Below are 16,774 nucleotides of genomic sequence, written 5' to 3' on the forward strand. Positions count from 1 at the left end.
AGAAGTTATCATTACCATTCTCACAACAAGAAAAACACTGAACAAACTGAAAATCAATTACTTTCTTTAGATCCACTGAGAATTGAGATCACAGGGAAAGCCACCAGCCCAAAATCTAGAAAGACAGTCAAACACAAAGAATTAAAACCAAGATCAATTTCCCTGAGGAGAAGCCACTGGTACTTTTGATACACTGCAAGAGTCTGAGCATGGACTAGCTTGACAATTAAAAATTCCCAAGGATCCAGTCGGGAGCCCAAAACTTTTGTGTGTTCTGTATCCATTAACCCAAGCAGGCTGTCATAGAGACAATCAGAGAAAAATCCCTTTGTGTTTCAGAGAAGGGGAGAGAAAAGTGACCATACTGAAATGCTCCCAGAACATTCTCTGTAACAAAGGCTTGCTCTCCAAAGGAAACTATGTTGTCAGAGACTTATCTGACCCTCTCTCATCTTCCTCTCATAAGTAAGAGGAGGAAAAAAGTCTAAGAAACTCTTCTACAGATCAGAGGTCAGGGACACTGGTCCATTAAATAAGTAAAATTTATCCATAATATTATAGAATGCATCCCTTCCATTACACCTTATACCAACCACATGAACATGGCTCCAATATAACAATGGTGGATTACAGCTGAGAGAGCTGCAGGATGTGGACTCTGTGAGGAAATTCTTAAGAAACACAAAGATACAGAGAGGGAGGGGAACAAACAAAGAAACTAGGAAAAACTAAAGCCACTAGTACTCACAGAAAGCACAAGCAAAAGAAGAAAAAATAAGTAAGTGGGACTATATCAAACTCCAAAACTTCTGCACAAGTAAAGGAAACTATCAATAAAAAGAAAGGCGACCTATGGAATAGGAGAAAATATTTGCAAGTCATAATCCTATAAGGGGCAATATTCATAATATATAAAGAACTAAACTCAATAGCAAAAAAAAAAAAAAAGAGCCAAACAATCTGATTTAAAAATGGGTTGAAGAACTGAAAAGACATTTTTCCAAAGAAAACATACAAATGACCAACAGGTACATAAAAAGGTGCTCAGTATCACAAATCATCAGGGAAATACAAATCAAAGCAATAATCAAATCCTACTCATGCTGCTAGGATGGCTATTATCAAAAAGACAAGAGATGCCAAGTGTTGGAAAGGATGTGGAAGAAAGGGAACCCTTGTTCACTATTGCTGGGAATGTACATTGGTGCAGCTACTATGTAAAACAGTACAGGGGTTCCTCAAAAAATTAAAAATATATCTACCATATGACCCAGCAATTTCACTTCTGGGTATATATCCAAAAACAAAACAAAGCAAAAAAACCTCAATTTAGAAAAGATACCTTCACCCCAGTATAGCAGCACTATTTACAATGGCCAAAATATGAAAACAACCTAAGTTTTCATGGGTAGATGAATGGATAAAGAAGCTGTTTTATATAAAACATTTCAGCCCATTTTTAAATCAGATTGTTTGGCTCTTTTTTTTACTATTGAGTTGTGTATACATATATACACACTAATCAGCCATGAGAAAAAGAAATCCTGCCGTATCCAACAACATGGATGGACATTAAGGGCATAATGCTAAAGTGAAATAAACCAGACAGAGAAAAGTACTGTATGCTATCACTTACATGTGGAATCTAAGTAAAACGTCAAGCTCAAAAAGAGAGAGACAGAGAGAGAGAAACTTGTCATATATAATAGAATTCCCATAAGACTATTGGTGGTTCTCTCAGCAGAATCTTTGCAGGTCAGAAGGGAGAGGGATGATATATCGAAAGTTGTTTTTAGTTTTTTTAATTGAAGGATAATTGCTTTACAGAATTTAGTCACTAAGTTATGTCTGACTCTTGTGACCTCATGGACTGCAGCTTGCCACGCTCCTCTGTCCATGAGATTTCCTAGGCAAGAATACTGGAGTGGGTTGCCATTTCCTTCTTCAGGGGAGCTTTCCAACCCAGGGACTGAACCTACATCTCCTGCGTTGCAGGTCGATTTTTTACTGCTGAGCCACCAGTGAAGCCCTATATTGAAAGTACTGAAAGAAAAATACTGCCAACCAATAATATAATATCTGGCATTATTATCCTTTATAAACAAAGGAGAAATAAAGACTTTCCCACATAAACAAAAGCTGGAGACTGTATCACCATTAGATTTGCCTTTACAAGAAATTCTAAAGAGAGTCCTTTAAGTTGAAATTAAGACACTAAACAGCAACACAATAGCGTTTTTATTTATAAAGTCACTGGTAAAGTTAAATATATAAACAAATACAGAATACTATAATACTGTTAGCTATAGTACATAACTTGCTTTAATTCTGGCATAGAAATTAAGAGATAAAAGTATAAAAATAACTATAAAAAGATGCTAATGTATTGACTCATTGGAAAAGACTCTGATGCTGGGAGGGATTGGGGGCAGGAGGAGAAGGGGACGACAGAGGATGAGATGGCTGGATGGCATCACTGACTCGATGGACATGAGTTTGAGTGAACTCCGGGAGTTGGTGATGGACAGGGAGGCCTGGCGTGCTGTGATTCATGGGGTTGCAAAGAGTTGGACAGGACTAAGCGACTGAACTGAACTAAATGGATATACAATGTAAAAAGATGTATCTTGTGACATCAATAACATAAAGTGGAGGGGAAGTAAAGTGTAGAGTTGTGTGTGTAACTGAAGTCAAATTTTTATCAACTTAAAGGAGATTGTTACGTTTTATGTAAGCCCTGTAGTGATCATAAAGAAAATGCCTATAGATGATACACAAATGAAAATAAGAAAGGAATCAAAACATGTCACTACACAAAATCAATAAAACATGAAGGAAGACAGCAAGAGACAAAAAAAGGCTGCAAGATAAACAGAAAACAATGAACAAAATGGCAATGGTAAGTTCTTCCTTTTCAATAATTAAATTTAAATGGATTAAAGTCCTCAAAAGATATAAAATAGCTGAATGGATTTTTTTTTAAAGACCCAAATACATGCTGTCTAAAAAAACTCACTTTATTTTTAAAAACAAACTCAGGCTGAAAGCGAAGAGATGGAAAAAGACATTTTATGCAAATAGTAACCAAAAGAGCACAAGGGTGGCCACATTTATATCAGACAAAATAGACCTGATATCAAAAACTGTCAAAAGAGACAAAGAAGGACAAAAAAAAATATCACAGTAAAACGATTAACTAACCAAGAAGATATAACAATTAAAATATGTATATATGCAAACAACACCAGAGCACACAAATATATAAAGCAAATATGAACAGACTAAAAGGAGATATAGATAGCAACACAAGAATACCAGAGAAATTTAATATTGCGCTATCAATAATGGATATAACATCCAGATAAAAAATGACTTGAAAAATGCTTATAGATCATATAGACCTAGCAAACATACATATCAATCTGCCCAACAGAGCAGCATATGCATTCTTTTAGTGCACAGAGACCATTTTCCAAGTTAGGTTATGTGTTATGTTACAAAACAAAACTTAACTTTAAAAATACTGAAATCATACCAAGTATCCTTTCTGATTCCAACAGAATGAAACTAGAAATTAACAGAAAATTGGAAAATCCCCAAATATGTGGAAATTAAACAACACACTCTTGAACAACCAAGGGCCAAAGAAGAAATCAAAAGGGAAATTAGAAAATATCTTCAGACAAATTATAATGAAAATACAACATATCAAAACTTACAGAATGCAACAAAACAATTCTAAAAAGGAAGTTTATAGTGATTAATGCCTATATTAAAAAGAAGAAAGAGCTCAAACAATCTGACTTTACACCTTAAGGAACTAGAAAAAAGAACAACAAACTAGGTCCAAAGTTAGCAGAAGGAAAGAAATAATAAAAATTAGAGCTGAAAAAATAAACAAAATTGACCTTTAGTAGACTAAGGAAAAAGACTCAAATAAATAAAGAAAATTAAATAAGAGACATTACAACTGATGCCATGAAAGTAAAAAGGATCATAAGCAACTACAGGCATACCTCTTTTTATTGCACTTCACTTTATTGTGCTTCACATATATCGTATTTTTTACAAATTGAAAGTGTGTGGCAACCCTGCATCAAGCAAATCTATCAGCACCACTTTTCCAACAGCATCATTTTAAAATTACGATATGCACATTTTAAAACATGTTAATGCATGCTTAATAGCCTATAGTATAGTGTAAACATAACTTTTATATGCATTAGGAAACAAAAAAATTTCAGGTGAGTTGCTTTATTGCAGTGGCCTGGACCAAACCTGCAATATCTCCAAGATATGTCTATTCTATGAACAATTATAAACTAACATACTGAATAACATAGAAGAAATAGACAAATTCCTGGAAACATACAGCCTACCAAGACTGAATCATGAAAAAAAAGAAAATTAACACACCACTAATGAGTAAGAAGATTGAATTTGTAATCAAAAACCTCCCAACAAAGGAAAGCCCTGAACCCAATGGCTACACTGCTGAATTCTATCAAACATTTAAAACTGAATTAACACCAATCCTCCTCAAATTTTTTCAAAAAAATTAAAGAGAAAGGAACACTTTCAAACTAATTTTATGAGACCAGCATTACCTTGATACCGGAGCCAGAGAAAGATACCACAAGAAAAGAAAACTACAGACCATTATCCTGATGAATATAGATACAAAAATCCTCGACAAAATATGAGCAAACCAAATTTAATAGCACTTTTTAAAAGCATCATACACCATGAACAAGTGGGAAATATCCCTAGGACACAAAAATGATTTGACATAGAAAAATCAATCAGTGTGATACATCACACTCAAAGGACAAAAGATAAAAATCACATGATAATCTCAAGAGATGCAGAAAAAGCTTGACAAAATCCAGCATCCTTTCATGATTAAAAAAAAAATAAACCACTCGACTAATCACAAACAGAAGGAAATTGCCTCAACATAAGAAGGCAATAGATGAAAAGCACACAGCTAACATACTCAATGGTGAAAAACAGAGCTTTTTCTCTAAGATCAGGAACAAGATGCCTACTTTGGTTACTTCTATTCACATAGTACTGGCTGTCCTAGCCAGACGGGCAAGAAAGAATAACAGAAGGTATCCAAATGGGAAAGGAAGAAGTAAAATGATTTCTGTTCACAGATGACATGATTTTATACATAGAAAACCCTAAAGATGCCACCAAAAAAAACTGGTAAAATTGATAAATGAATTCAGTAAAGTTGCAGTATTCAAAATTAACATACATGAATCAGTTGCATTTCTAAACATTAACAATGAATTATCCAAGAAAAAAAGAAACAGAGTAAGAAAGAAGGAAGGAAAAAAGAAAGTAAATAAGTCTCATTCACAATAGCATCAAAAGAATATAATACTTAGGACTAAACATAACCAAAGAGACCAAAGACTTGTACACTGAAAATTACAAAACATTGATGAAAAAATTAAAGAGGGAACAAACAAATGTACAGACATCCCATGTTCACAAATCAGAAGAAATCATTTTGTTAAAATGTCTAGACATCTAAAGTGATCTACTGATTCAAAGTTATCCCTATAAATTCTTAAGGACATTTTTTTTGAGAAAAAGAAAAAATCTCCAAATTCATATGGAACCAAAATGGACCCCAAATAACCAAAAGAATCTTGAGAAAGAACAAAGCTGGGGGCTTCACACTTGGTTCCAAAACATATTACAAATCTACAGTATTTAAAACAGTATGGTATTGGCACAAAAACAGACAATAGATCAATGGAACAAATAGGAAAGCCCAGAAATAAATCTACGTATATGTATTTGATTGATCTTTGTCCAGGATGCCAAGAATATATGAGAAAAAACTGTTTTAAACAAATGTTACTAGAAAAACTGAACATGCACATCAAAAAAAGAAAGAAAGAAACTGGACCCTTACCTCACACCACACACAAAAATCAACTCAAAATGGATTCAAGACTTAAACCTAAAACCTGAAACCGTAAAATTCCTAGAAGAAAACAGGAGAAATTCTTTACGATATTGGTCTTAGCAATGATCTCCAAGAGCACAGTTAACAAAAGGAAAAATAGGCAAGTGGAACTACATCAAACTAAAAGCCTTCTTCACAGTAAAGGAAACAATCAAGAAAATGAGAAGGCAATCCATAAAATAGGAAAAAAATATTTGTAATTCATATATTCGATAAAGGGCTAACCTCCAAAACAAATAAGGAACTCCTACAGATCAGATCAGATCAGATCAGTCGCTCAGTCATGTCTGACTCTTTGCGACCCCATGAATCGTAGCATGCCAGGCCTCCCTGTCCATCACCAACTCCCGGAGTTCACTGAGACTCACGTCCATCGAGTGACTATGCCAAAGCCTTTGACTGTGTGGAACTCCTACAACTCAATAGTAAAAATACTAATAACCCAATTTAGAAGTGGGCAAAGGACTTGAATAGACATTTTTCCTAAGAAGACATACAAATGGTACATGAAAAGATGTTCAATATCACTAATCCTTAGGGAAGTGCAAATCAGAACTATGATGATATTTTATAATAACTATAGATGGAGTATAACCTTTAAAAACTTTGAATCACTATATTGTACACCTGTAACTTATATTAACATTGTACAACTATGCTTCAATTAAAATATTACTTGAGTATTTATTTGAGGAAAACAGATACATGACCCTTACTACATAAGATTGTATACATTTAGGTAAAGAACTGGAGAAGGAAATGGCAACCCACTCCAGTACTCTTCCCTAGAGAATCCTGTGGACAGAGGAGCCTGGTGGGCTGCTGTCTATGGGGTCGCACAGAGTCAGACACGACTAAAGTGACTTAGCATGCATGCATGCATTGGAGGAGGAAATGGCAACCCACTCCAGTATTCTTGCCTGGAGAATCCCAGGGACAGAGGAGCCTGGTGGGCTGCTGTCTATGGGGTCGCACAGAGTCAGACAAGACTGAAGCGACTTAGCAGCAGCAGCAGGTAAAGAACTGTAGAAACACACACAGAGATACACACACACACAATGAGACATTCCTTCACATCTGATTAGGATGGTCATTACCAAAAAACAAAGAAAGAGAACTCTGGTGGTGCAGTGGATGAGAGTTCACCTGCCAGTGTGGGGGACACGGGTTTGATCCCTGGTCCAGGAGGATTCCACGTGCCGCAAAGCAACTGGGCACCACAAGCACCACAACTACTGAGTCCACGCTCCAGAGCCTGTGCGCTGCAACTACTGAAGCCCACGTGCCTAGACCTGTGCTCCGCAACAAGAGAAGCCAGCCCTAGGAGAACCCCGTGCACCACAACTGGAGAGTGGCCCCTGCTCGCCGCAACTAGAGAAGGCCCACGCAAAGCAATGAAGACCCAGTGCAGCCAAAGACAAAGAAATAATTAAAAGTAAGAAAGAAAGACAAATGCTGGCAAAGATGTGAAGACACTGGAATCTTTGTGCACTGTTGGTAGGAATATAAATTGGTGCACCACAGTGGAAGACAGTATGGAAATTCCTCAAAACACTGAAAATAGAACTACTATTTAATCCAGCAATCCAACTTTTGGGTATTTATCCAAATAAATTGAAATGAGAATCTCAAAGAGACATTTGCATTCCCATGTTTGCTGAGGCATTATTTACAATAGCCAAGTTGTGAAAACAATCTAAGTGTCCATGATGATGAATGGATAAAGAAATGTACTATGTACATGCCTATCTCTTTAAACAGAAGGAAATACTGTCATATGTGAAAATATAAATGAACTTTGAGGACATTATGCTAAGTGAAATGTCAGTCACAGAAACACATTACATGATTCCATTTATAAAAGGTATCTACGTTAGTCAAATTCATAAAAGCAGGAAGTAAAATGGTGATTTCCAGGAGCTGAGGTAAGGGAAAAATGGGGAGTTACTCTTCAATGGATATAAAGTTTCAGGTACAAAAGATTTAAAGTTCTAGAGATCTGCTGTACAAAATTGTGCTAATGATTAACAGTGCTGTTCTGTACACTTAAAAATTTGTTAGGAGGATAGATGTCATGTTATACAGTTGTTTGTTTGTTTGTTTTACACAATAAAAATAGAAGGAAAAAAAGTGGAAGCAAAATTAAAACTTTCTCAGGCAAACAAAAACTGAGGGAAATTGTCACCAGTAGATTTTCTATCAAATACTTTAAAGAGAAGTATTTCAGAGAGAAGGAAACTTGGATCTACATAGAAAAGGAAGAGTGTCAGAGAATAAATGCAGGTAAAATAGAATGTTTTTTTCATATTTTTAATAGAACTAGTCAAAGTAATAATAGCAACAATATATTGAGTGATTTTACATTATGAATAAATGAAATGAATGAGGATAATAAGAGATGAGGGGAAGAACTGATAATACTCCAAGTTCTGCTAAGTCACTTCAGTCATGTCTGACTCTGTGCGACCCCATAGACAGCAGCCCACCAGGCTCCCCCGTCCCTGGGATTCTCCAGGCAAGAATACTGGAATGGGTTGCCATTTCCTTCTCCAATGCATGAAAGCGAAAAGTGAAAGGGAAGTTGCTCAGTCGTGTCTGACTCCTAGCGACCCCATGGACTGCAGCCTACCAGGGCTCCTCCATCCATGGGATTTTCCAGGCAAGAGTACTGGAGTGGGGTGCCATTGCCTTCTCTGAGTTACTACTTGTGAAATGGTAAGTGTTATGTGAGTAGTTGTTGTAAGTGCTGTCAGAGTAGTTGTAAATGGATATTCAAGCTCTAGGGAAATCACTAAAATTCTTCCTAAAAGAGAAGAGAAAAATGAAATCATACAAAATATTTAACTAGAACCAGAGAAGGTAGTACAAGGGGGATAGCAAAGAAAGAACAAGTGCAATGAATAGAAAACAGTGACAACATTTTAGATATTAACCCAACTATAATAATAATCACTTTAAATATGAATGGTCTAAATATGCCATTTAAAAGATAGAGACTTTCAGAGTGGATTAAAAAGCAAGACTCAATTATATATTGTCTACAAGACACAGATTACAAAGCAAAGGAATGGAAAAAGACATTAAGAGTAATCAAAAGATAGCTGGACTAGCTATGTTAATTTCAGAAAAAGCTGATTATCAGACATGGAAAATTATCAGGGATAAAGAGAGAGAATTACATGAAGATAAAAAGGCCATCTCTCCAACAAGATAAAGCAATCCTTAACACAAATGCCTCTAACAAAAGAACATCAAAACACTTGAGGGAAAAGAAAGTGATAGAACTGGAAGGAGAAATAGATGGCTCCACTATTATACTCCATCCCTCTATCAGTATCAGTAAATTCAGCAGGTCAAAAATGGATAAGGATGTAACTGAAAAGAATAGTATCATTAATCTAGTTGATCTAATCAACATTTATTGAAAAATTGATTCAACAACAGCAAATACAAATTCTTAAGTTCACATGAACATTCACAAAGATAGATCCAATTCTGGGACATAAAATACAGTGCAACAGATTTATAAGAATAGAAATCAACAAATGGTGCTGGGACAATTGGATCAGTTCAGTTCAGTCGCTCAGTCATGTCTGACTCTTTGCAACCCCATGGACTGCAGCACACCAGGCTTCCCTGTCCAGCACCAACTCCCGGAGTTTACTCAAACTCATGTCCATTGAGTCGGTGATGCCATCCAACCATCTCATCCTCTGTTGTCCCCTTTTCCTCCCACCTTCAATCTTTCCCAGCACTAGGATCTTTTCCAATGAGTCACTTCTTTGCATCAGGTGGCCAAAGTATAGGAGTTTCAGCTTCAGCATCAGTCCTTCCAATGAATATTCAGGACTTATTTCCTTTAGGATGGACTGGTTGGATCTCCTTGCAGTCCAAGGGACTCTCAAGATTCTTCTCCAACACCACAGTTCAAAAGCATCAATTCTTTACCACTTAGCTTTCTTTATAGTCCAACTCTCACATCCATACATGACTACTGGAAAAACCATAGCTCTGACTAGACGGACCTTTGTTGGCAAAGTACTGTCTCTGCTTTTTAATATGCTGTCTAGGCTGGTCATAATTTTTCTTCCAAGGAGCAAGTGTCTTTTAATTTCATGGCTGCAGTCACCATCTGCAGTGATTTTGGAGCCCCCAAAAAAGTCTGTCACTGTTTCCATCCTTTCCCCATCTATTTGCCATGAAATGATGGGACCGGATGCCATGATCTTAGTTTTCTGAATGTTGAGTTTTAAGCCAACTTTTTCACTTTCCTCTTTCACTTTCATCAAGAGGCTCTTTAGTTCTTTGCTTTCTGCCATAAGGGTGGTATCATCTGCATATCTAAGGTTACTGATATTTCTCCCAGCAATCTTCATTCCAACTGTGCTTCATCCAGTCCAACATTTCTCATGATGCACTATATAAGCAGGGTGACAATATACAGCCTTGATGTACTCCTTTCCCGATTTGGAACCAGTCTGTTGTTCCATGTCCTAACAGACAGTTCTAACTGTTGCTTCTTGATTTGCATACAGATTTCTTAGGAGGCAGGTCAGTTGGTCTGGTATTTCTGTCTCTTTAAGAATTTTCCACAGTTTGTTGAGATCCACACAGTCAAAGGCTTTGGCATAGACAATAAAGCAGAAGTAGATGTTTTTCTGGAACTCTCTTGCTTTTTTGATGATCCAGCGGATGTTGGCAATTTGATCTCTGGTTCCTCTGCCTTTTCTAAATCGAGCTTGAACATCTGGAAGTTCACAGTTCACATACTGTTGAAGTCTGGCTTGGAGAATTTTGAGCATTACTTTGCTAGCATGTGAGATGAATGCAATTGTGCAATAGTTTGAGCATTCTTTGGCATTGCCTTTATTTGGGATTGGAATGAAAACTGACCTTTTCCAGTCCTGTGGCCACTGCTGAGTTTTCCAAATTTGCTGGCATATTGAGTGCAGCACTTTCACAGCATCATCTTTTAGGATTTGAAATAGCTCAACTGGAATTTGATCACTTCCACTAGCTTTTTTCATAGTGATGCTTCGTAGGCCCACTTGACTTTGCATTCCAGGATGTCTGGCTCTAGGTGAGTGATGACACCATTGTGATTATCTGGGTCATGAAGATTTTTTTGTATAGTTCTTCTGTGTATTCTTGCCACCTCTTCTTAATATCTTCTGCTTCTGTTAGGTCCATACCATTTCTGTCCTTTATTGTGCCTATCTTTGCATGAAAAGTTCCCTTGGTATCTCTAATTTTCTTGAAGAGATCTCTAGTCTTTCCCATTCTATAGTTTTCCTCTATTTCTTTGCATTGATCACTGAGGAAGGCTTTCTTATCTCTCCTTGCTATTCTTTGGAACTCTGCATTCAGATGGGTATATCTTTCCTCTTCTCCTTCGCCTTTTGCTTCTCTTCTTTTCACAGCTATTTGTAAGGCCTCCTCAGACAAACATTTTGCCTTTTTGCATTTCTTTTTCTTAGGGATGGTCTTGATCACTGCCTCCTGTACAATGACACAAACCTCCATCCATAGTTCTTCAGGCACTCTGTCTATCTAATTCTAATCTAAGATCTCATCCCTTGAATCTATTTGTCACTTCCACTGTATAATCGTAAGGGATTTGATTTAGGTCATACCTGAATGGTCTAGTGGTTTTCTCTGCTTTCTTATCCACATACAAAAAATGAAACTGGACTCCTACCTCACATCATATGTAAAAATTAGCTTGAAAAGGATTAAAGAGCTAAATTAAAGAGCTGCTGCTGCTGCTGCTAAGTTGCTTTAGTCGTGTCCGACTCTGTGCGACCCCATAGACGGCAGCCCACCAGGCTCCCTCATCCCTGGGATTCTCCAAGCAAGAATACTGAAGTAGGTTGCCATTTCCTTCTCCAATGCATGAAAGTGAAAAGTGAAAGTGATGTCGCTCAGTCGTGTCTGACTCTTAGCGACCCCATGGACTGCAGCCTACCAGGCTCCTCCGTCCATGGGATTTTCCAGGCAAGAGTACTGGAGTGGGGAATTAAAGAGCTAATACTATAAAATTCTTAGAAAGGCATATCTTCATAGCCTAGGCAATAATTTTAGGCAATAGATTAGATTAGGCAATCTATTAGGCATAGATTAGGCAACAGTTTTTTAGATATAACACCAAAATATAAGCAAAGTAGATAAAATAGATATATCGGACATCATCAAAATTAAACAAAATAAAAATTTTTGTGCTTCAAAAGATAGCATCAAGTGAGTAAAAAGAAAACCCACAAAATGGGAGAATTTTTTTGCAAATCACACATTGGATAAGAGTATATAAAGAAGAATGTACAAAGAAATATTGCCACTCAAAAATGAAAAGATGAATTAACTCACATAAAAAATGGACAAATGATTTGAGTAGATGTATTTCCACAGAAGATATTAAAATAGCCAAGAAGCACAGGAAATATCATTAGCCCTTAGAGAAATGGAAGGTGACTGCTACTAGTAAGGGGTTTCTTTTGAGGGTGATGGAAATATTCTGGACCTAAACAGAGATGATGGTTGCACAACATTATATATACACAACCACTGAGTTATACATTTTTAAATGGTGAATTTATGGTATGTTAATCATATCTCAATAACGAGACAAGTAACCCAATTTAACAACAGGTGAAGGATCCGAATAGACATTTCCCCAAATGAAGGTACACCAACTGCCAATAAGCACATGAAAGATGCTCAGCATCATGAGTCATTAGGGAAATGCAAATCAATGTCACAATAAGGTATCATTTCATACCCTTTAGGAAGGCTATAATCTATAATCAAAAAGACTAATGATAACAAATGTTGGTGAGGATGTGGAGAAAGTATTAGTAGGAATATAAATTGGTGCAGCCACTTGGAAAAGTCTCACAGTTCCTCTAAAAGTAAAACAGAGTTCCTGTATGACCCACCAATTTCACTCCTAGGTATCTACCCAAAAGAAATGAAAACATGTCCACACAAAGACTTGTACATGAACCTTCATAATAACACCATTCACAATCCATATGTCCACAAGCTGGTGAATGGAAGACCAATATGTGGTATTCATACAATGGAATGTTTTTCATTATATGACAATTTAAAAAGCAGTGTACTGATAAGTGCAACAGCACTGATGAATCTTGAAAACATTATGCTGAGTGAAAGAAGCCAGACACAAAAGGCCATACGTTGTGTGATTTCACTTAAATGAAATGTTCAGAATAAGCAAATCCATAGCGACCTAACATATTTCAGTGGTTGCCTTGGTCTGGCAATGGAGAGTCACTGCTAATGAGTATGGGTTTGTTTGGAGAATGACGAAAATCTTCTAATATTGATCATGGTGATGGTTGCACAATTCTGAATTTACTTAACACTTTAAATGGGTGAATTGTATAGTATGTGAATTATATCTCAATAAAGCTGTTATATTAAAAAGGAAATGGTAACATTTTATTTCTTAAGTACATAAGTGTTCATTTTATGATAATCCTTTAAATTTGCATTTAGAGTATTCTCTTTGTAGGTGAAACACATGCCTCCATAAAAACATTTTTTTAGAAGTCTGACAGACCTGGATTCTAATTCGGGCTCAACCACTTAACAATTATGAGTACTTGGGCAAATTACTTAACCTTCCAATGTCTTATCTGTAAAGAAGAGATGGTAATAATAGTAACTCTATCATAGGCGTTTACATCATGTGCTTGGCACATTGTCAGTGTTATTATTAGCTCTAAGCAGTTGAGCCACTTGCCTAAATAATCCAGAGTCACGGCTTCTTTCTTTAAACTCCAACGACCATATTTGCTATTTCATAAAAATTCACAACTTTCATCAGGGAAGTAAAACTGACCTCCAAGGAGAACCTACTGAATTCTACCTTCAAAATGCCCTTACATAACAGCTCTATAAAGCCAATCAAGCCCTTCACAAAACAGAACAAAACCGAAGTTTCCATCACTTTCTGAGGGTTGGTGTCAACTAGCGTTCCAGGTTGGCTCTGGGAGTTCAAGTCAAATTAAGAGAAAAGTCTTTTCTGTCTTGAGCAGCCTCCAGAATCATGTCGGTCTGAATCTAGACTCTGAGTTCACTCATAAGAGCCTCTGCATGTTGTTCTTCCTATTGTCTCACCTGGATTTCTAGCACACAGTTTCAAAGTCAAAACTGTCTTCAAGCCTATCCTACAGAATCCTGGTCCCGATGACTGTATCAATGAATGTGTCAAGGATGAGTTGTCAGAGGGTAAGGAAGGGCAGGAGAGACGTGAGCTCAGCTGGATCCCTTGTAAGGACTCTTAAAGGAGACAGTGTTCTGCTGTTCTCCATGCATCCGAAAGCTTATATTCGTGTATAATTATAATCCGAAATCTTTGCTTAAAGTACGTGACACATAATTTCATGTCTAAGAATCTACACTCCATGAGGGAAGGGACCTTCTCTTCCCTGTTCACAGCTGGATCCCCATCAGCTACTATAGGACTTTGCACATAGTAGGTGCTCAATAAATTATCTGTTACATGAATGGGCAATAAAACCATATAACAATGAATCGATTTCTGGTATGACGTAAAGGGATAATCAAGAGTTCGGAGGGAGACTCTAGATTTCCAAATAGGTAGTCCGAGGAAAAGGTATCATTGCAAAACAGCTTTTGGAGGGAAATGTTAATAATTTACCTGTGCTGGGTGAGCACATTTACAGCTGAAGGATGATTTGCACAGTAAGCCAGATACATAGATTTAAAATGAGGCATGAGGCTCAGAAGACAACCACCTACTTTGTGTTGGTTTTCTGGAAACCTGTAAGTAAAACAAGTGGAACACACAATGTAATAGAGAAAACAAGATAAAGGAAGGTGATTTATACTAAACCTGGCAACATGCAAACCTTTTAAATTCTTTTGCCAAAGTTAAAAAGAAACTTCTATATTATAACCATTTTATCTATGAAATGCAAGTTCTTGGCCACTGCTTTAAACCCCAGCCACCAAACATAGCTCCAATACATAGAGTCAGATACTTATCTTGCATTAATAGGGGTTTTAAGATGCTTATTCAAATTACAATATTCAAATTTAGCCAGACACACTAAAAATACTCTTGATTAATTTACATGAAGTTCAAGTACAGATAGTTTAGTTGGTAAAAAATCTGCCTGCAATGCAAGAGACCCTGGTTCGATTTCTGGGTTGGGAAGATCCACTGGAGAAGGGATAGGCTACCCCCTCCAGTATTCTTGGGCTTCCCTGGTGGCTCAGCTGGTAAAGAATCCACCTGCAATGTGGGAGACCTGGGTTCAATCCCTGGGTTGGGAAGATCCCCTGGAAAAAGGAACAGCTACTCACTCCAGTCTTCTGGCCTGGAGAATTCCATGGACTGTATAGTCCATTAGGTCACAAAGAGTCGGATATGATGGAGCAACTTTCACTTCACTTCACTTTAAGTACAGACAAAACTAACTGAATCCAGAAATGACACATCAAAAAGAAGTGTTATGTAGTCTTGGTGGCAGTTGCTAGGCAAGGTGACATCCAGATGTTTAAAATTACAAGTCACCTATCTCAGTTTGCAAAAAACTCAGAAAAACACAAGAAAAAAATTACTTGGAATTCCACCACTCAGAGATATCGATTATAATAATTTTGGCTTATTCTTTGGACTCTTCTATGTATTTCTCTATAAAATGGAAAACAAAGATGACAAATCTAGATGGCAATCTGCTCTTAGTCACCACCTTTCCATACCAATCATCTGGATCCCTACAGCATTTGGAGTGGCTCTTGAGGTCTCCTTGTGAGGGCTCTCACCAGCTTCCTCCATGGACAACCACTTGTGCTTCACTAAGTTCAAGAAACAGGCAATTGCCCCCAAGTTCCCTATAGACAACAAAAGTCACCAATGTCTGAGATCCACCACTTGGACAACTAATCTTGCTCCAGAAGTAAATTGCTTGATGATCATCACAGTTCACTCTGCAGTATGAAGTTGAACACCTCAATGATCTAGCTAGCCTTCAATGATGTATTGTGCTTCACATAAAGGTATTACTTGGAAAAGTAATTCGCTATGTACGAATTATCATCTAATAGATGATAAAGGCATCATCTATAGTCAGTTTAGACCTTATTTGTCAACATAATTCTTAAATAAAGCCAGAAGTAATTGACTAGATATAGAACACTGATAAGCAACTAGTGGTCTGACACTGTGAATACCACCACCTAGTGAATTTTCTCTGTTGTTGTTATTGTAGAGTTGCTCAGTCATGTCCAACTGTTTTGCGACCCCATGGACTGTATGTAGCCTGCCAGGCTCCTCTGTCCATGGGATTTCCCAAGCAAGAATACTGGAGTGGGCTGCCATTTCCTTCTCCAGGGGCTCTTCCTGACCCAGGGATTGTACCCCAATCTCCCACTGTGCAGGCAAATTCTTTATCACTGAGCCACCAGGGAAGTCCAGATTTTCTCTGTACTGGGGCAATTTACTAAAGTTGTAATAAATGTATAAATGCATAAATACAAAGTGCCCATATCTAAGACAACAGTCAAAAGAAAACAAAACACACATTTAAAAAACCCAATGTTGCTAGCTATCTTAATGGCAATGTGAGACACTTACTTTGAACATTCTTCCAAGGCTTGGCAGAGCGTCTGTTGAAATGTACATACTTCCTCGAAGTTTCCCAATAAAGATGTAAACTCCACAGTACTCAGACTGAAAAATAGATATATGCAGCTTCAGTGAAGAGAACTTGGGGATGACTTGAGCTATCTCTCTCTAGT

General features: G+C 37.1%; 1 protein-coding gene across 13 annotated transcripts in view; it reads right to left on the reverse strand.

The window, feature by feature from the left end:
- Positions 1–16,774, reverse strand: part of ARHGEF6 (Rac/Cdc42 guanine nucleotide exchange factor 6) — a 116,602-nt gene that overhangs the window by 35,191 nt on the left and 64,637 nt on the right. For all 13 annotated transcript variants that reach the window (XM_061408474.1, XM_061408472.1, XM_061408476.1 and 10 more), the window contains 2 exons: positions 16,611–16,706; positions 14,670–14,792 (listed from right to left, as the gene is read on the reverse strand). In XM_061408474.1, coding sequence (XP_061264458.1) covers positions 14,670–14,792; positions 16,611–16,706 — 219 coding nt within the window. The remainder of the gene's footprint in view (positions 1–14,669; positions 14,793–16,610; positions 16,707–16,774) is intronic.

Source organism: Bos javanicus, chromosome X (genome assembly GCF_032452875.1).
Source record: "Bos javanicus breed banteng chromosome X, ARS-OSU_banteng_1.0, whole genome shotgun sequence".
Classification (NCBI taxonomy): Eukaryota; Metazoa; Chordata; class Mammalia; order Artiodactyla; family Bovidae; genus Bos; species Bos javanicus.